This window comes from Corvus moneduloides, chromosome 7, assembly GCF_009650955.1.
Source record: "Corvus moneduloides isolate bCorMon1 chromosome 7, bCorMon1.pri, whole genome shotgun sequence".
Taxonomy (NCBI): Eukaryota; Metazoa; Chordata; class Aves; order Passeriformes; family Corvidae; genus Corvus; species Corvus moneduloides.
Window position 1 is genome coordinate 29,763,345 of NC_045482.1, and position 21,389 is coordinate 29,784,733.

Genomic DNA, 21,389 nt, shown 5'->3' on the forward strand with positions numbered 1-21,389 from the left:
CTGGTGAAGGGTCCAGGAAACATGTCCTAGGAGGAGCAGCTGAAGAAGCTGTTTCACATCCCTCTTTTCACCCAGGTGTTGTGCAGGGCTCTGTCTGCAAACAAGTGTCCCTTGTGGTACAAGCTGTTGAGAGAGAGTTGATTAAAATAATCTGTATTTTGGAAGTTTACTACTTACATATGAAATGCTGAGCTTGCTTAAGTTGCTGTCCTTTGTGCTGAGTCGGGTGTTGAAATCTGGCAGCTTTGGGCTTCCCTTTTTGCTCTTCCTCTGAACCATTACACAGCAACTCTTTGAAGATCTGTGTTCAAATAGAACAGTCCTGAACCTGATGACTCCCTACTAGGGATTGCCTCTATTTCCTTTCTAGTGGAGTCAGGCATGACTGTACTCAAAAAACAAAGCACACCTTGGCAAGAGACACTTTTTCCACTGGCTGGGCACTTGAGTAGCTTCATAATCAAGATACAAGTATTGATCATTAGCACTGATTAACTCATTGGTTATCCTGCATCTCCTGGTATGTGACTGTAAATAATTACATTGGTGTCTTCTTTTTTCAGCATTTTTCTAAAAGAGCTGGAGAAATATGAACAACTGCCTGAGGATGTGGGCCACTGCTTCGTCACCTGGGTAATGAGGCTGCTGCTTCTCATTATTTATTCAGATTAATTCCTCCAACACAGATGGGAACAAGCTGGGAATAGGTGCAAGGGTTATGTCCCCAGTGATAAATGAGATTAGGAGCTAGTCTGGAGCTACAACTGCTTTGTCCTTCACCTGCCCCAGCATGGAAGGTTCCACCCTTCTCAGCAGTAGTGTGAAGGCTTTCCAGAGCCCCTCTCCTTGTCCTGCACTGACCAGCACAGCTTTTATTTTACCTCTGCTGGTTTCTGTTTAGCAGAACTTCATCAACCAAACCTGTTTTTAGGGGTGACATTCATTTCCCTGTGAAAGGACCTGGGAGGGCAGACATTTAAACTCTTAATATACCTTCCCTAAGGAATTTTAGTCATGCCATGAGAACTCCACAAAGGTATGAAGAACATATTTTATTGACTTTTTTCCTCCAGAAATTAGTGTCAAATTTCTGAGCCACCGTGCTCTCTCATTCCATTATGCAATGCCAGGATAATTTCCAACAGGACTTTGAAATCTTGATGTGAAGTGTCTTCCTGAGCATAGGAGGCTCTGGGAATTGGCTACAGTAATTTATCAGTATGAAAGCTGTTCCCTTTTCAAAGTATTTACCAGTCAAGTCAGCCATCTTTGTGTTTTGTCTGATGATTTTATTCATATATCAAAGCTAGGAATTAGAATTTTAAGAGTAATTATGGAGTATTTTCACTTATCCAAAAAATTAGCATGTTTAGATGATTTCAGATGGGCTTTTAATTTAAAAACACGTCACAGGTCTTGATGAAATGGATGCAGAAATTTTGTTTACAAAGAACAGGTTACCTGTATAGGAAAGGTGAATGCATTTATGTATCATTCTGTGCAAGATCTTCATGGTTCTTTTAAGATACTACAGCATCATCTCAGCAAAGGTACCTGTCCAGAGCTGTGTGTGTGGTTACAGACATACCTACAAAGCTGCCTGCCCAGTTGCAGAATCCTACTCTTTCGATACCTGAAATAAAAAATGCAATAGCAGTAAAAGGAAAATATCCTCCTCTTTTATTTGCCTCCCTCTTCTTGAGACCAGAGTACGGTAATAAGAGGTGGGAATGCACAGATGCTTTTAATTTCTGCTTGGAAGTAAACAAATTAGGAAATAAAATGCAAAACACTCCTAGCACAACATAAAAATTGAGACATTGAAGTTTGAATCAAGGTAGGGAAGGCAAGTCTGGGCCAAGTGTCACAAATTTCAAGTAATAAATGTTGGCTTGAGCCAGTTTAAACTAGATTTAAACACTTGCCCAGTTTCTAGACTGATTTTATCTGCAAGTAGGTGATAGTCAACACTTCATGACTGAGTTTTGAGACCTTCAAACTCTTGTGTAACGCCATTAGAGCTCTTAGAAATTATTTTACAGCTAGATTAAAGTTTTAGGCCTTCCCTCTGTGATACTTGTTAAAGAAAGCCTCCCACAGCCCTCAGAACTACTCAGGTAAGGTATGAACCTTAAAGTCTTCTGTTCTTAATTTACAGTTCCTGTGTTTCTTGGTGGCAGGGTGTGAGGGCAGGGGGGTGGTGGTGGGTGTGTGGGAGAGAGTTGTCACCTGTATTTATCCTGGTGTGCCTTAATAAAAACCTGTGGGAGCAGAGAAATAGCTTATCTTGCTTTTCCTTTGATGTTTGTTTTCACAGGCAGATAAATTTCAGATGTATGTCACCTACTGCAAAAACAAGCCTGACTCCAGCCAGCTCATCCTGGAACATGCAGGGACTTTCTTTGATGTAAGCAGCCGTTGCTGTTTTCCTGCTACACACCTGGTGCAGCTAAACCACCTCTTTTTCACACTTGAGGAGTGGGTTCCTTTCTGTGCCTCGGCATTTGGGTTTTTCGTTCCACTGCAAATATCACATGCTGTGAGAACTGATAGGCTGTGGTGTGGTGTGTGATCATCAGTGTGCTGAGGCAGGCAGACACACATTCTTATGGGAACCTTTGGGTGTTTTTCCTACCAAATCCTTCCTAAAGACCTAGTTTAGATGTCATCTCTGTTTCTGGGTTTAGTGGTAAAATGAAAACCTCAGATTCCATTGTATTTTGTGACCTGAAATCCCTAAATCTAAAATGAGATCTTGTCCTTCTGTTCTGCCAATTCTACCCAGCCTATTCCCCATTTACTTCATTGTGCTAATAAGGAACTCCATTGACTCCAATTAGACAATGTATGTATTTCCCATACAAGCTCTACACCCAGTGATAAATGTTTTTAGGCTCCAATTCCAATTTTGTAGGCTGAGAAAAATCTTTAAAGTTTTTGAGTACATTGGAACTAAGTTCTTCCTCTTATTTCCTCATCCATTTTGCCGTGCTTGTCTACTGCCGTATAGCTTTAACTAGTTGCCTTTCTGAAAAAAAAAAAAAAAAAAAAAAAAGGTGCAAGGACCTCTCTTCAAAAGCATTGAAACTGTTCAAAAATGTAACAGGATCAGCAGGATCCACGCTGTGATGGAGTTGGCAGCTGACCTACAGCAGCTCCTCTGGGGTTTGTATGTGCCAATGGTTGTAGCATTTCAGTCTCACTCGACACCAAAAGGTCTCCCATGAGCCACAGGAAAAGTGATGAACACGTTTTGCCCAACTACCGAATGGTCTAGCAGTCGAATGGAACTGAAGGGGGTTTTCCAGGAGATGGCGCTTGAGCCTGTTGAATGGGTTGTGCTGGTCTGCGACTCGTAGAGGCTCGGAGCCGCCTTAGGTGTCCGTCAGTGCTGTTTGCACAAGTTAAAAGCGTTTCCTCTGCTCAGCTTTTCCACTCCAGCTCTCTGTATGGGCTGGAAAGCTGCCTGATATTGCTTCGTAGTGAATATTCATGTGTCAGCATCTGCTGTTTTGCCAGGGGCAGGTGTTTGCCTTCCATAGGTGCTGGGCCACCCAGTGATGCCTGTGCAAAAAGAGAAAGCTGTCTGTCCCCCCAAAAAGCCTCAAGGAGGCACTCAATGTGAGGGACTAAGGTAATGCAAAGTACCTGTAGATCCTCCTTACCTTGTTCTTGGAGTGACAGTGGTTCAGTAGTGGGACAGGACAGCCTGACAAGGAATAGAGAGAAAATAGTTGGTTCTTTTCTTCCAGGCAGAACCTGGAATTTCCCAAAACACCCTGATGATGAGAGTGAATTATCTAGAATAACACCCTGTAGTAAGAAGCCTGCTTGAAAATCGCAAGTGTTCCTCAAATTTCATAAGCTTTCATAGAAAGCCACCTTTGAGATGAAAGCAAGCAGTCCCAGTAATTTGTTTGAACCCTTCAAGTCCATGGAAAACTTGCAGCTACAGGGCTTATTGTAAGGGTTGACTAATTAGGAGAAGGAGCAAAGATAGGTGACATAGCTCATTTGAAAAATTTGAAGAGAATTACGAGCCGTGCTTAGAGCTGGGATGTTCTTAGGATGTAAGTGAAGCAATGTCTGTAGAGAAAAGCAATTTATTTTATTGAACCAGTTGAGACAGGTGGAAAAACAATGCACAAACTCTCAACTATGAAACATGCCTAGTTCATCTTGCAGCATTAGTCTAATAAAGCATAAAGATTACCATCTTCCTTCCCTATAGATGGTGCTTTGTTTGTAAAATTCAGAAGGTGTTGGTATGGTTATGTTAGCTGGAAATTGCACAGGGAATGAAAATAGTGTGCTTATTCTGACTTAACTGCAGTAGACTTACTAATTTCACTCTTTCAGTTTTTGTGTCTGTCCTGTTCATCATTACTTAAAACTGTGTTCTTTATTCGGTAGTTTCAAAGATAAATGATGCCTGCCATGTTTAGCAAATTTTAGTATTTGTAATACCATATACTTCAGGCTAGCAAGGTATATTTTTGATTACCAACATATGTTAGCTGTCAACTTCAATTGGTAGAATCAGCATATTACTGAGGTAATCATGTTGATTTTAGTGTCTTTATTTAAGCAAGCTTCGATCTTTGGGACAGAGTTTGGTTGAGCCATGTACATGCTTCTGCTACTTGAAATACTTTTTTTTGCTTTGAATCTTGGAAAAGATCGGGTTTTGTATTCAAGAAGCCACAGGGCACTTTTGATTTGCATGACCAGCATGGAACATGGTAAAGTTCATTGACTTTGGTAGCATTGCAGAGCATGGTGTTTCTGCATGGATGAGAGTTCCTGGACAATTTCTCACAATGTCCCTCAGGAAATGAGCAGAGGCACAAACAAAGGGGCTCAGTTTCTCCTTACTAATATTTTTTCTGGAATTGCTCGTCACATTTGTGTCATGCATGACAAAACCTAAATGTTTCATGGGAGTTGTAATGCTGAACCAGTCTACTTAGCATGTCTTTGGTCTGTGTACCCAGTTCAGGATGCAGTTTGTTCTCCTACCAACCAACTGTACACAACTAGATGACACCTAAATGTGTGAATCTCTGGATATTTGATACAAAATTTGGGTATGTTATCATTGCTTCATGGCCGGTTCAGCAATTTTTATGGTGTGAAATTTTGTTTAAGTATTCCTGTCTCCATGTTGTCCATCCAAGGACTTCTGAGGATCTTGTGCTGCCCTACACAAAGAATATTTTTGGGTTTTTTCTGGGATTCTGTCATTGCATGTAAGACTATGTGTTCTTCCTGCTCTGCAGCTCACCTGGTTTGCAATGCACAGCTGCCAGCACACGCTGTCTGTGATGTGCCTTCATTTCTTCCAGGCCCTTGGACACTTTTCCACCTTAGGAATAAATAAAGTTGTGAGCTATGGTGATGCACTTTAATGTGAACCAAGCTTGCTTTAAACAAGAAGCAGGGCAAAGTGGAGAGCACAGAGCCCTGTGTCGAGCTTGCTTCTGAAACTTGCCAGCTGCTTCAAGGCTCAGACACCTCTGGGCTTCCTGTTCCTCAGAGATGTGTGAGACGTCTGCTCAGCCTGCTCTCTGCTGCACAGACCTCTCTCACCTGTAGCTCTGCCCTCAGTGAGTCCAGACCTCTCCAAATGTCACAAAGCCAACCCAAGACACCCCCCAAGACACACTCCAGCAGGCTGCCTTCTTATCTGACACTTCAGGGACCAGAGGGAGGAGCTGCAGGGAGACTGTCCCTTCCCAGTAGTGCACTTGTTGAATGTCATTCCACCAACCCACTGTGTCTGTGCACAGTCTGACCAGGGAGCATCCTGGCAGATCAAGGAGTGCCCAAAGGGGAGGCATCTTGCTGAGAGCATGCCCTGCTAATTCTATTACTTGGATCCTACAAAAACAACTGTACTTTGCCAGCACCAGGAAGTTCACAGCCATGGCCGAGGTCTTGCTGGCTGCTGCAGTTATGAATTGAGTCCCAGCCATGTGCTCTGCAGGCACAGTTCCTGTGTAAGCTGTGACTCAGCTTCGTGTGAACTCCATTAACCCCCAAACAGAGCCCCTTCCCTTTTGGGTCTTGTTCATGTCACCAGAGCTATTAAAAAAAAAAACCCAAACAACTTGTCTAGTAAAAAAATCAAACCAGCAAACCAAACATCTTTTGGTACATTGTGTGAATAGTGCATGCTTTTGCATCCCAGCATTAAGACAAACACTGGAGCTAAAAAGAAGCAGTAACCTCACTAGTACTCAGCAGAAAATCAGATTGTATACAGAAAGAAAATCTCTGTTCTTGGCAGCTCTTCCCCCTTCATCTTCCTTAACTTCTTCACTTTACAGTCTCAAATTTACACTCCAGTAGCTGGAGAAAAGTCCCATTCCCCTTTTCCGTTTGCTTCCTTAGGAATCAAGGATTTCCTGGTGGCCAGGAGCGAGGCAAGGCATGCCCAGGGCCTGGCAGAGACCCTGGGTTTCCAGAGAAGGGTTTCCAATCTGTTCTATTTCAGCAGGGAATCTGCCCCTGTAGGGCATGAGTTTGGAATCTTTTAGATGCTAAATATGTCCATTAGGGTCCTGTAGGATTTTCAGGAGCTCCTAACTCCCCCCAGAACAGCTGGGAGGAGGCAGCTGGGTCCTTTGTAGCCCTCAGCAGGTGCCTCTCTGTGATGTCTCCAGAAATTCATGAGCACATCACACTGATCAGCCCAGACATTTTGGGTGAGGTTCAGGTGACAAAACAGAAGTGTTCAGTGCTGTAACAGGTATCATAAAGGGTATCTCTCCTGGCTCCCAGGTGCCACCTCAGAGCAGAGCAGGTCTGTCAGCACTGTGTCAGACCTGTTATTCCCATGTGGATATTTCAGCTACCCCAGGGCTCTCAAATGGGACTCGATGCCTATGTTTAGACAGCTAAATTACACCCTACTCATGCAATTTAATTTAATGTCACTTCAGTTTAATTGAATATTAAGATTCTGCTTTCAGCCTTCATAGCTAGGGGAAACCAAATGACATGACAGGTAAGTCATACTTAAATCAAGGCCTGTTTACTCAGGAGAGCTTTAGCTTGACTTGCAGAGGGACCCTGCAGTTTAAGTGGCCTTAGGGGGACTCTGAAGTTTATTGCTAGGCTCTCTGAAACCACACTTACTTGCATGCAAGCTTAAAGAGAGTTAAAAGACTAAACATAGAAATGCAGGGATCCAGAGCTAAAATTAGTTATGGGTGGTTCTGTCTGGCAGAGGGTTAATAGTTTTCCATGACTGACTGCTGTTTTTATCCCTTCTAGGAAATCCAGCAAAGGCATGGGCTGGCCAACTCCATCTCTTCTTATTTAATCAAGCCTGTCCAGAGGATCACAAAATACCAACTCCTACTGAAGGTAGCTCAGTGAGCTGCACAGATCAGCTTGTGCAGAGCACTTCACAGGTGTAATGAGTCACCTTATGCTTAAGGGAGCTGCTTCATGACCCGTAAGCATAAGTCCCCAGAAAGCTTCCAAGTGCACAGTCTCCATTGAGGGCACCTTGTTTGGTTTTGTGTTATAGTTGTTCCCATTTGACCCCCACTATTTGTGAGCACCCACAGTGGGGTTTGCTGCAGTTCAGCTTTCTCCTGTCTTGAAGCAGCTGCACATACCTAGTAGCACAGTTGGGTGTGAAGGCACCACCTTCATCAGAGTTTGTTTATGGGTGTCTGCCTTGCTTCTTAGGAACTGCTGACCTGCTGTGAGGAGGGCAAAGGGGAGCTGAAGGATGGTCTGGAAGTGATGCTCAGTGTCCCAAAGAAGGCCAACGATGCAATGCACGTCAGCATGCTGGAAGGTGGGCAGGGGCCAGGGCAGGGGAGGGACCTGCTGAGAGATTAAGTTTGTTTGTAACTTGTGGTGAAATTTAGCAGAGGTTGACTGTAGCAATACTGTTGTTTCATCATAATTTTTAGGTACCTCCTGGCTCTTTCCTGGTATTTCTCCAAAAGTCTTGAAAGAATAAAGCTGGCTAGGAAGTTCTGGGGGGGGGATGGTTATTTATCTATATCTTCTGTGTTTGTATAAATATACATATGTGTGTGTGTGTATGAATATGCATATGCAATGTACGTATATATATTTAGCTAAAATATTCCTTCTCCATTAAACGAAAAAATCCCCTCCTGAAACAGTATCAGTTTAGCTGCTGGCAGCTGTAACAATTATTGGATGAAAACATTTCTAAATACTGTTTCAGCATTTCAAAAGTTCTGATTTTCTGAGTCAAAACAGCTTGTGTTTCAAAATGTTAGCATAATTATGCCAAAGATTTAAAAAGAAGTATTTAAAAAAATACTTTAAAACTACAGGAAATAAAAGTTTGATTGGCACAAAGTGAAGTCTTTTATTGGCTTATTATTGTGTGGAGTATTTCTAAAATGTAAAAATTTTATGCTGGACTGAGATGCTTTATTGTGTCTCACACATTTTCTTGGCTTAGGAAAATAATTTCCAGCCTGGCTTGAGGAAAACCAAGGAACAAGCAGAGTACTAAAACAAGTGAAAAAAGGAACTGGTGCCGGTAGCCAGGCAGCACAATAAGCCCAGGTGATTAAAATTGCAGAAGGGCAAACTGAATAATGAAGTGCATAGGATTTCTTGCAATGCAGTTCTGTGTGCAGAAACCACCAGCGAAACCTTCATAATATTAATTTTTGAGCAATTTTTACTACACTTCAGCAGTAGCCTTATTTAGCACATATGAGGTATTTGCGCCTGGTGAAGTAATTACATCATTGCAATAGGAAAAAAAGGAAAGTATTTTCACTGAGGCAATGGATACCCATTATTGTCCTTTCAGAATATGAAGGAAAAAAAAAAAGAGAAAGACTCCTTTATTTCAAGTCCTAACTGCTCTGGTTTTTCTGTAAATTGCTCATCCCAAGAATAAATACAAGTGATTGTATTTTGTGCTTTTAGGGTTTGATGAGAACCTGGACGTCCAGGGAGAGCTGATTCTTCAGGATTCCTTCCAAGTGTGGGATCCCAAGTCTCTCATTCGGAAAGGCCGTGAGAGGCATTTGTTTCTCTTTGAAATCTCTTTGGTGTTTAGCAAAGAGATCAAAGATTCTTCAGGACACACAAAATACGTTTACAAGAACAAGTTACTGGTAGGTGTGGCTGCAAAGAAAATATTCTGGGTGTTGTGTTTTTTGTAGGTAGAAGTGGAGTTTAGGAAGCTCACGTGTCCCCCTGCTGGGTTGGGGATGCTCTTGCCCCTGGAAAGGCTGGCCCTGAGTCCTGCAGGACTCACCTGGAAGTCAGCCTGCAGTGAGTCTGGAGAGATTTAAGATTGTGAGGGTGGGGGGAAATGCGAGCAGGATCGCTCCAGCCGTTCACTTCCCTGCCACCCCAGAGGCTTTCTGTTTCTTTTATCTGTGTAGCAAACAGAGATAAGATCCTGTTCCCCTATCCATCCCAGCCTCCCCACTTCTTCCTACAAGTCCAAAGTTTTCTGGACTCATGAGGCTTCATATACATGAAATCTTTCATCATCTCTCCTCTACACTAGACCTCAGAACTGGGAGTGACTGAGCATGTTGAAGGAGATCCCTGCAAATTTGCTTTGTGGTCTGGACGAACACCATCCTCAGATAATAAAACAGTGCTCAAAGTAAGTATTTTCTTTTTGTTTTCTTTGTCTTTAGCACTTCTGGTTCAGGCCTTGGGAGCCCTGAATGAAAGGTCGGTTTCTTGCCTCCTCGCATTCACATGGTTTCCGTGTCTGCCAGTGGGGTCATGCCTGCATCAGGAGCAGCTGAGCTCTAAGGCTTCAGTAGGAATTGGGACAGTTGTGCAGCCCTGCTGGAACTGCATCTCCTCTTGCAGCCTGGGCATGCTGACACAGGGCAGGTCTCAGGGTGTTTGGCTGGGAGGTGTAATTCTCTTAGTCCTTTGCCACTGGACTTATCAACAATCAACCTCTTCCACAGACCTCCAGAGGTGACAGCCTGTTCTGTCAAGTGAGTCTCAGCTGAAGAATTCAAGTTATAGTTGTTTTGTCTAAGGAAATCCCAGCTGTGCACTGATAACCTGTTTCCCCTCTACTGAGCATGCTGTGTTGCTAGCATTAAATGTATTTATCCAGAGCTTAGCTGCTTTGCTGTTGCTTGCCAAGTAGGTCTGGTCAAAATGCTCTCAGTTCCCCTGGGGTTACCAGGTACTCCAGCAGCTGCAACAGTGCAGCAGAGAGGACAAATCGTGGCATTCATCAGCCAGCCACAACTCCTCTACACAGGAGGTGAGAACATGATAGAGTCTCTGTCTTTCTGCCCTGTGAAACTTTAGGCATCCAGTATTGAAACAAAACAGGAATGGATCAAAAATATCCGGGAAGTTATTCAAGAAAGGATCATTCATCTGAAAGGAGCTCTGAAAGAGCCAATTCAGCTCCCCAAGACACCAGCAAAGCAGCGGAACAACAGTAGGAGGTAACTTCAGTCACAACCTGAAATCACTAGTGTTTTCTCAACCCACAGCAGTGTAGTGTCTGTGGACTTTTTACTGGTTTTTACTGTAGTCAAAGCAGTTTTCATCATCTTGGCTTCTTATATGTTGTCTTGGCAAAAGTAGCTAGAAAGCTTTTTTTATGATATATGTACAAAGATCTTTTATTTTATACTCCGAAGTATAAAGAGAAACAGTAAAAATTCTTCAAAGTCCAAGGTTATGGTTCTTTCCTAAAGTAGATTTTACTTCTTCACATTTGAGTAAAACCAGACTTTTTTTTCCTTGTTTGGCGTGTTTAAGTGTTTGACAATGGAAATCATAGTTGATCCTGACAATAGATTGAAGAATATGTAGCGAAGAATCTGCATTTTATCATCAAATACAAACTTGTTTCAGCCTGTTAAATAATACTAAAATTTTTTTGTCAACTGGTTTCAATCCTGGATTAAATAGAAATTATAGATAATGAATTGTTCTTTTTCTGTTGTGGCATTCCTAAAAGCCATCTGTAATTTGAGCATCTTCACTTACTCGTCAAATTTTATCCCTCTCTTACTTCAGGCTGTGTTGTAGGGACATCCAAAGCATAAATAACCAAGGTCACCCAGGAGACCTGTAGCAAAGCAGAGATCCAGACATTTCGTCTAAGAACATGCACCAATACAAAAGTTTTCTAGTACAGAATGAGGACACTGATTTTTTAAACTTGTCCCTAAATATGTATTTTGTATTATTTAAATATTTACTTTGAAAGACCAATAAACATTTATGAGAAGTTTATCTCTACAGCCAAAGGGAAGAAAATACACTATGTTAGCAGCCTCAGAGAGGTAAATATATAGAGCTCTGTACTGTCTTTATCTATGTTTGGATAACATCTTTATGGCTTAGTATTAAATTCCTGAAGAAATTTAAACAAATGTTGTGATTATGTGCAAATCCAAACCCCATGGCTGAGGGTGATGTCATTCTAAATTCAAGAGCTCTATAGTATCATGGGCTGCCTCAGTGGGGTAATTTTAGCACAAAGCCAGCTTTGTCCTGCTGACTTGGCACTTCTCAACTCCACCTGTAACATTGTGCTCACCCTGGTGGTGTGTTAAGGAATGTCATTGATTCCCTATTCCATTTCTTGCAGAGATGGAATAGATGATGCAGACAGCCAAGGGGATGGCAGCAGTCAACCTGACACCATTTCCATTGCCTCCAGGACATCGCAGAACACAGTGGACAGTGATAAGGTAGGACTGAAATGTGAAAATACATGGCAGGTAATTGCCCCCAGAAAAATGTAAGTGAAAAGCACAAGAGAAGGTGAAAGAAAGCAGCCTGTCTTCTGCTGAGTGAGCTGAAACTCGTATTCCCCTTTGCTAGGTTATTAAAATCCCGTCTGTTTCTATGTGCTTATCAGTACTGCTCTTCTACATGGTAACATTTCTGTTATTGCAGCTCCTTTGTGGTTAATACACAGAGGTTCAATTGGCTCTGAAGAAGCAGCCCAGAGCAACCTTTTCTTGCCTAGGACAGCTTGTCCTGTGAGATCAAGCTTCTGAATGAGCAACCAGCTGGTTATGTTACATATTTCCCTCAGAGCTGAAATCAGTTGTTTGTTGGAGGGAATGCAGGTACTTACACACCAATTAATGTAGCAACATTGGGATCCTGGCTGGTATCTTGAGAGCCTGGGAGACCTACCATTTCCAGAGACTGTGATTCTGGACCCCTCTCCTCACAGACATATGGTGGAGCATATGGATGGCCCTGAGACACGCTAGATTCTGTTGGAATACTGCACACTGTCGGCACGTATGTACTTGTCATTTTACTTGTCAGACAATCTGAGTCCAGATCCCCAGCTTCACTAGGATGCCTCACTTGAATTTGTCACCCTGATACCTCCAGCTGTGCTCTTCCACTGAATTAGCAGTTGATTGTAGGAGAAAATGGGCAGTTAATAATTACCTTGGCTGTGCAGATGGGGTTTGTCATATCCTCTGAGAGAATGCCCGTATTCTCTTCGTGTGTGTTTTGAAATCACATGTAACTTGAAAAAAGCTGAATTCTCCCATGCCTTTATGGATTTATCTGTTTGTTGGGGCTTTAATTATGCTGCCACTTAGACAAGGCAGAGGGGTGTCTTCACAAAATCAGAATCCAAGTTTTGGTTGTTAAGTTCACAGGTAAGGTTCAGTGCAGATACTATTTTGAAAGCTGGACTCAGAAATATAAGTTAATTGCAAATAAATTACCTTTGTAAGACCATCTGTTGTATTTATCTTAAATGCATGTCCCCATGATTTTACTTTTGTGTCCAATAATGTGCATTAGAAAAGTATTAAGCCTCACAATCCAAAGGCCACTGTAATGTATGCAAATACTTTGCCCGATGTCTGAGAAGTCTTCAATCCACATGGACTTGTCTTACTTTCTGTGTTTTTCACATTTATCATTCCTGATAAAAGGCCCTGACTTAGTGCAATACTTGAGCTCATGCTTAATTTTAAGCACTCGCCTAAGCTTTGCTCGTTTGCCCCCAGCCCGTTGGCTCGGTTGCATGAATTCTGGCCACGTTGAGGTAAGATGCTCCATGTTGCATGCTGCAGCTGCATACAAGGGCTATGGTGCCAACCCAGGCTGTGTACCCTGAAAGACAGCCCATCATGGCAGGAGTTGGTTTAAGGATGCAAGACTGGAAATGGTTATAGGAGTTTCTATCCAAAACCTTGTTTGAACTGAGCAGCAAATGTGTATAAGATAAACTGAGTAGAGCTCGTACAGGGAAGAAGTTTTTACCTTTGGGGAAAGGGTTGTGCCATGCTTTAATTTTTTTTTAAGGTGGGTAGGTTCACTTGCTGACTTAAGGCTGTGTGGTTTTGTGTTGTGTTATACATTTAATGAATAGAAACATATTTGAGTGTACAGCTAAGGCTAAAGGTTACTTGTATGTGCTTTGTTGAATCTGAGGTAGCAGTGTATCATCCTTAAGTAGAGAGGCAGCTCCTGCTGGACAGTTTCCTTATTGTCACTGATGCTAATGCCAGAATACTGTGGAGAACTCAGCTCCTACAGTGCTGCATTATCATGTCTTTGCTCCAAGGAGAATGAACTCCCTGCATCTCTTTATAGTTCTCTCATTTTTTTTCTGTACTATGTTACCCACATTAGTGGCAGATGAAGCTGAGCTGCCTTACCTCCTGCTGAATTGGCATGGAGTCACACCTGTGTTCAGTGTCCACTCAAACATCGGGCTCACCTGCTGGCACAAAGCCCTCAGCACACGTTGCCACCTGCTCCGAGGGGACTGTCTGTCAGCAGTTCCAAAGCTCTGAAATGACTCCTAATGGTGACATTTTACTACATGGGATGTTTCTCCTTCAGTGTGTAGTTGAGCTTTTCTTCTAGGAGGGTGTGAGTGAATGTGGTTGGACTGGGAGGTTTTATATTCTCACATGGACTGGTGCTAGTTACCAGCACTGGAAGACTGGCTCATCTCATGCTCTCTAGGTGGGTTTTCTTGGCAGAGTTGACAGTGCTTGGCACACACTGTAGCACACATGCTGTAGTTAACTCGTGTGGGGCTGATAGCAGCTCTGACAGATACAGGGTTCAGCAGTCAGTGGTTTCCCTGCCTATTTAACTCCAGCAGAGTCAGCAGTGTTATTCCCATGAGTTCAGATTCAAGCCTAGAGGCTTTTTGCAGCTGCAGCCTCCATGGGTGACTTCTCTAGTGCCCCGGTGAGATCTCCATCCAGAGGAGCCAATGGAAAGAGCTCCTACCTTTAGAAAGTCTGACTGTTCACAGCAGCCTCGTTTGCAAACCCATGCCAAGAACTTTGCAGTGCCAGCAGTGTGCCAGGATGGCAGCAGATTAATCCTGCATTGGGACCATCTATGTATTAACTCCATGCCAGAAACAATTCTCAAGTAACATGTAAGAGTTGAAATTACTCTCTGAAGGCAAAAGAACTCAAAGATTTAGCTGACACACTTTGTCCTTTCCCTAAACCTTGCTGTTATGCCTGAGGATTGCCTAACGCATTACTTGAATGTTCAGACAAGAACGTCAAACAACATTTTAGACAAAGAAAATCACAACTTCTCAAAGATTCTCAATTTCAAGTAGCACTTCTGCTTAACAACACTCCTCATGCCTCAAGTCATGTGTATTTCTTTCAACTTATTTGTGAGTCAACTCCTCCTGAGTTGTAAGTAGCAATTTCTGTGTTCTCTCGCCATGGCACAGCCCTGGAGCTAAGCTTTACTTTAGCATTTCAAACTCCTAAAAAGACAAAAGGTTTTTTGTTGTTAAGAGGGAATGAAATAACATTACTGTAAATTCAGCAAGGTTTTTTCTCAAGACATGTGAATGTAGCTACAACAATTATCAAGGGGATGCTTTGGTGCACAGGATAGAGCACTTTGACTGGGGCTGAGTCCTAGTTCTGCTCTGTCACTCATGTGTTGGGTGCCATTGCAAAGTACATTTGATGGCACATTACCCTTTCCTTTTTTTGCCTTGTTTGGATGGGGAGATAGAAATTCTTGCAAACATTACATTTGTACATTAATTACAGCATTGTTCTCCATTGTGCCAACACATGATGCAGAGCTGAATTCAGACCTGTTTTTGTAGCCTTTATGGGAGCAGATTCTGCTTTGAAAATATTCTGAATTATGTGCCTGACTCCAAAAGTGTTATTAAGCCTTTAAATATGCAGGCTTTCCTGACTGCAGGCAGTGGTCAGGTGATTATATAAGACTCACCAGATTAAAAAAAAAAAGTAATAGTGTCTGTGTCTCTTTAAATTAAATACCTGATTAAGTAGCTTCTTAAATCTGGGTATGACTATTTAATATCTTCACTTTCCTTGGACTTTTCTCTCTCAAAAATATATAAAGCAATTATCCCCAGGCTCAAACATTTCATTTTCATTAAATACTATATAGTAGAAACACAGACTTCAAGTAAGGTCTGTAGGTCTGCACCTTTGTAAAAGGAAAGAAGGAGAGAACATATAAAATGTTTATTTTTCCATTCGCAATCCATGACTACTTCTATATGCAATCTATAATCTAAAATATTTCATACACAGGAAAATATTTGGATTGTCATTTGAATTGTGCAAGTTTTATATAGAGGGGGGAAAGTGGGTTGATGACCCAGACTTAGTGCTGAAGAATCAATAGATAATGAATACTATTACAGTAATTGCAAGTCCCATTGAGCATCCAGGTCAGGTCCTAGGTAACCTACCACGCAAAATTTCTTCATCCTTTTCCAAAAGGCAACGGAGACAGCTTTTGTTCTATGCAGTAAGCCCTCTTCAGCATGCTATCTAAAAACCTCTCCTTGGAGAGAAATCCTTGTCCTATTCACAGCAGACAGGATTTCAGTCTTTATATTTGGATTCAAAGCAGCGGGGAATTGCATAAAGGAAATGTTACATGCAGGGCATTCTCATTTGGTAAGGCCATTGAACTGCTGGCTTGTGAAACAGCTGTTTCTGGCGATACTGGCCCATCTTCCAATGGCCTCCTTTTTGTTGGCTTTTGCAGAGTACTGAGGAGAGCAGTTCTCATTTCCTTCTGTTGTTTTTGGATGTGGAAAAAGGCTCTGAAATGTGAACTGAAAATGTTTTACTCTCTAAAAATAAATCTACATTATACACTTTTATCTTTTCCATTAGATACTAGACTCAGCTCATCTTTCAGCAGTCATGAGACAGAGATCTTGACCTCTTCCACATTGGTGGTATTATATAAAGTCTGGTAATAATCATTTTTCTAATTGAAGGTAATTTGTACAAGAGGGGAGATTTTAGAATTAGGACTTACTGGAACAAGTCACTTAGGGGCAAATTCTCTTTTCTTGAGAAGCTTCTAATCAAGGTAAAATAGCTTTCTCCCTATGATATCATCGGTGGAGGAGGAAGCGCTCACTCACTGGCAGTGAGCTCGGCGTTGAGTCACGTGCCAGAGACACATTCCTACTGCAATACTGGGGGAATATCAAGGCACAGGGAGGGTTGACCCCCAGCAGTGCTTGTGAATGGCCAAAATATTTGTCACCATGGACTGGAGTCTGTGCCACACCTGAGCAGTGGGACTGACCTGAAGAGCCAACATCTGTCAGTGGAAAAATCTCTCTGCCAGTGTTAGCGGGTGCTACGGATTGCAGCTGATGGGAAGGAAGCTGGAAGGTGCAATGTAAACTCTCAGGCAGAGCCAGGGGAGAGCAGGATCATGAGAATATGGAGTGGGTGGTGAAGCAGGGAGTCACTTAAATACAGGAGCAGGAGTATTTAGAAATCTTCCTGTTTTCTGGAGCACTGTAATAGGTGCCGGCAATTTATCTGCCAGGCATTGACCTGAAGAGGTTTCTTCCTCCAACCAAGATAGTTTACTCTCAGTAAATTGAAATAGATTAAACAACTTTGAGTTTCTAAAGGGCAAAGGAAGGGATTGATTTGGTCTCATCTGTGTAAGTATTGTTGTGGTTATTCTGCCACCATCCAAGCAAGTGATGTGCCAGAATTCAGTGTACTGTCTGGAGTGCTGCTTCCTGGCAGGGACTGATGAGTTATGGGACCACAAGAAAAACTAAATTTATGTAATAGAAAATGACTGCTGGCTGTTAAGTGATTTTTTCCTGTGAAGGTATGATAAAGAGGAGTGAATTATGGCCCCAGAAGATATATTTCTATTGCTTGAACGCTGCCTAGCATTAGAGCAGTTCTCACACTGAGTCCCTACTGCCCTCACCTGTGGAAAAGGGAAAACATGATAGCGATCAAAGGAAAACCTGACATTAAACATTTTGGCACTTTAATTGGCTTTCTTGAGGGCTCACTAGCTATAGGTGGTTAACTCTTTTCAAGATACTGTCATGTAGTAGCAAAATGTTTATCTTACCAAGGGAATAAATTGTTCAGCCAGGAGCTGACATCACTCTGTCTCTCTAATGATAGTTTCTTAAATTTTCCTTAGGCTTTGGGAGACTGCCTCCTCTCAATTCTGGCTCTGAATCTTGGTTAGGACCCCTGTAAATTCAGCTCTTCCCTGATAAAAATATACAAATGTATGTATCTTTTTTTTCACTGTGACTGGTTCCCTGAAACTGAAGTAATTGAAGTGAATTTGGAGCTGATAACATCAGACTGGTTTATCTCTGCTGGCAATGCTTTATTTGGCATGAACTTGCCTTTCTAATCGTTGATGTTCAGTAATATTACTGTGGCACTTTTCTTTTTTTCTCTCCTTCCTATGTATAAGTAAGGAGTTTGCCTTTGCTTCCTGTATTTCTTATCAGGAATGCAGCAGTGCCAACATCATGAAATGTTCCAGCTTTTGATTTGCAGAGCTCTACTTGTCTGTCTAAATTTGATATTTTTCAGTCTTTTGGAAAATTAACTTAAGGCTCTTGGAGTGAAATATAACACATTCAAACAGACAAGGTATAAATTACATTTTTAGATTTCCAAGTGAAGGAAATCTGGGCTGAAGTGCTACACATACCTTGAATTGTGCAAACCTTCATGGGCACTCACAGAAAACTCTGAACCTCAGAGGGGATCCAAATAATTACAACCATTCTTTGCTCAGTGTTGGGCCTGTGCTCTGCCTTGGTATAACTTAATCTCTGCTTTGGGGACTTGGCTAATAGGTCTCACAATGCCTTTTATCATCTGTATACCAGTCACTATGGCTTGTAGCTGCACAGGAATTTACCCACCTGCATCTGCAAGCAGAGTCATTTGACGGCTCTTTTCTTAGTGATTTATAATACATGTAGCACAGAATCTCCAGCTCAGGTATTAATACTGGCTCTGCCTATGGCACAGATCTCCCAGGACAATTCTGGGGCCTTTGGGCCTTTTTTTTTTCTCTGTGGACTTTAAAAAAATGGACTTTGGTCTTCCCTGGATTGGAACGAGATTTCAAAACAATCAAAAATGTAACTCTTACCGACCTTGATTTTTAGCCAGGTTTAATCCTGGCTTGAATTACAAGTTATGTCTTTCCTGGCACCCATTTCTAAATGTAACAGGTAGGTGATCAGGAGATTTACCTCTGAGAAGAGATATGTCAAGGGTGCAAGTGCTGCTGACGGTAGGGACGTTTGCTTTCTGTTGCCAGCAAGTTTTTGCTGCAGCTGTGGGCGGAGGCAGCACCAGGCACAGGCTGTCTTTTTTCACAGAACCTTCTTAGAAAAGGTTTTTTTGAAAAACAAAATGAAATATGATCAGCTGCTTTTAAAACATAACACTTGTTGGAAGCACTTGCAAACTTCATAGTAATTATTCAGGGGACTTTAGAGAAAGTCCTAATCAGGTAGTGGAGCCTTGTTCATTTTTTTTGTACTGCAGGGCTGGACAATTCCCCACACACTTATCGAGGAAATGATGACAATGGATGAGTTTCCCCAAAGGTCCTTTTTTTTTTTATCTAATAGTTGAATTTTACCAAGAAATTTCCAAGAGATTTGAGTGTTTCACACTGTGAAAATACAGCAAAGCCAAAACATCTGCAGTGCCCATGGAAATATCAATCATGTCGTTCATTGGGTAATATTTCCAGGAAATAGCTTCATAAAAGGCAGACATGAAATTTGCCATGCATCTTAAATATCTCAGCTGGGATTTCTGGAAGTACTATTGAACTTTAGTGGGACCTCTGCTCTCAAAATTCTTGGACACAATTCTTCCCCCAAAAGAAAGCCATTCCTGTGGTGGTCAGCACAGGGTCACTGCTCAGCACTCACAAGTTTATTTCCAGACCAGTGCAAGAAGCAGCAGATACTTTCTTAACACCTCTCCCAGGTTTGGTTGGTTTTTTGTGGCTATAAATGACCACAGATATGAATCCAGATTCAGTTTGGTGATCAGATGCTGAGAACAGATTCAATTAGAAGTCCCTGAAAGCAAAGTCCTACAGAAAGGTGTTCTTCAAAGATTTCTTTTCAGCATTTTCATCCGTGCAGAACTGGCAGTTACATACAGGGCAGGTAGAATATGCTCCACTTCTTTTATAAGGTGCATTATTTTGTACATTTTCATTTCTATTGCTATCCATTTCATAAGGAACATTTGCAATTGACTTTAATTTTTTTTTTTTCATTTAGGAAACGAGGGTCAGCATTCAGTATGCTTTCAGTCTTATTCTTAGATCATTTCAATCTAAAGCATCCTTTGGTGGAAAATAAGTAAATCAGTAACACTTGAAAATATAAGTCAAGTCCCCCTATGATAAAACAAATGTATGGAACTTCTTCAGACTGAAGTTCTCCTGAGAACATTGGAGGTATAAATATCAACTCATTCCTGTTGAGGGTATTTAAATGTGATTTCTGTGGCCACCCACTTGATCTCTCCTTTTTATTCCTGCAAGCAGTGTGAAAATCAGATCCTATACTAATGTGCATATGGACACCTTCCCCAGAGAGGTGCAAGGAACACAGTTAGAGTTTGTATGATGATATAATCTTAGTTCATGTGATGAGTATCCCAAATCTACTGCAAATGTGGTATCTCTCAATCACAAGACACTTCTGAAGCACATGTGATCCTGCTTAGGCAGGATGGCTGTAATTTTAAAATGTACAGAATAAGGTGGAGAGTGCTGCCCTTTAAAAGATGGATGAAAACTCAGCTGTGTCCAGCACTATGGTCTTACATGACAGGAAATAAGCTCCATATCAATAAATCTATATTACTAAACAAACAAAAAAAGATATTTTGATGCCTGCTGTGAAGAAAGAGGATGTTTAAGTTAGGGGGATGTTTAAGTGAATGAGTTTGGTGCAATCAAAACAGACTAAGAAGGAAGGAAGTGCAGTAAAATCCTTGTCTTTATTTCAAAGACATGATCAACACCAGTGATTTTAAAATAGAAAGATTAAGATAAATTATTGATTTGCCCAGAAGAATTAAAGGATATTCTGTTTTTCGGCTGTAAAGTGAGACCAGCTGTTGTTTGACTTTTATAAATGTGCTGTGATTTTCAAAGAATCAGATGTCAAAGATTTGTTGCCATTTACCTTGCATTAGAAATTGAGTTGGACTTTAGATGGGAGAGGAGTTTCTATCTCTGAACTGGTCTTTGACTGATGCCGAAACAGTTCAAATTAATTCATGTTAGTCAAAATTAGTATTTTTTTTCCAGCAAAAATGGTTAGACAAAAACATATGTATTTGAAGAGATCAAATGATTGATCTTCTTCCTCTGTATCTGCTAATGCGAGCTGAACTGTAAGTCATTAAAGGCCATTTCCTCATTATTGCTTATCTAAACTAACATTGTGTTCCTTCCCTTTCTCCTCGTGAATGATTCCTTTTCACCTTTGTTCTTGCTCCTCTTGCCCAGCAGAGGATGCCAGTCCTGGAGTGACACTGCTGAGGTGACTCCTCACCTGGGGCTGCTGCAGACTGACCTGCACCGTCACCTCTAATGTGGGTGCACGGCACCTGCCCAGACCTAGCTTCCCAAAAATCTGGCACCACTTTGGAAACCAGCCTGCTCAGGACATAGAATGGACACTCCTGCCTCAGCCTTGTGCTGCTGCTCCAAATTTGTCTGTTGATTAAAGGGACAAAATGGTTAATTAAAAGTGGATAGAGTACGGTGTCCCCCCCCAAATGAGGACATAAATAGAATAGGAATTGTCCATCAGTATTCTGGAGTTGCCTCTGTATCCATTCTTGGGCCAATAGATCATCTAAAGTGCTTGGTTTGGAAAAGAAGGAGCAAACATTATTCAGAACTTGTTTTTAAAAAGGGTATTTTTTTTTTTTTGTATTTCATCTCAAGTTCTACTTTCTATGTTGTCATTAAGCAATAAGTTTTTCCTTATCTAAATCCAGTCGTTCTCCTCCTGTTCTTCAAAGAACTTGAGTTCATGTTTATTTTTCCTGTGCTGTTGTTTT

At 41.6% G+C, this 21,389-nt stretch overlaps 1 protein-coding gene across 12 annotated transcripts in view; it reads left to right on the forward strand.

Annotated features, from left to right (window-relative positions):
- KALRN (kalirin RhoGEF kinase) overlaps positions 1-21,389 on the forward strand; it is a 483,321-nt gene that overhangs the window by 339,712 nt on the left and 122,220 nt on the right. For all 12 annotated transcript variants that reach the window (XM_032115344.1, XM_032115348.1, XM_032115337.1 and 9 more), the window contains 8 exons: positions 564-633; positions 2,318-2,407; positions 7,279-7,371; positions 7,702-7,813; positions 8,938-9,128; positions 9,530-9,631; positions 10,306-10,448; positions 11,606-11,708. In XM_032115344.1, coding sequence (XP_031971235.1) covers positions 564-633; positions 2,318-2,407; positions 7,279-7,371; positions 7,702-7,813; positions 8,938-9,128; positions 9,530-9,631; positions 10,306-10,448; positions 11,606-11,708 — 904 coding nt within the window. The remainder of the gene's footprint in view (positions 1-563; positions 634-2,317; positions 2,408-7,278; positions 7,372-7,701; positions 7,814-8,937; positions 9,129-9,529; positions 9,632-10,305; positions 10,449-11,605; positions 11,709-21,389) is intronic.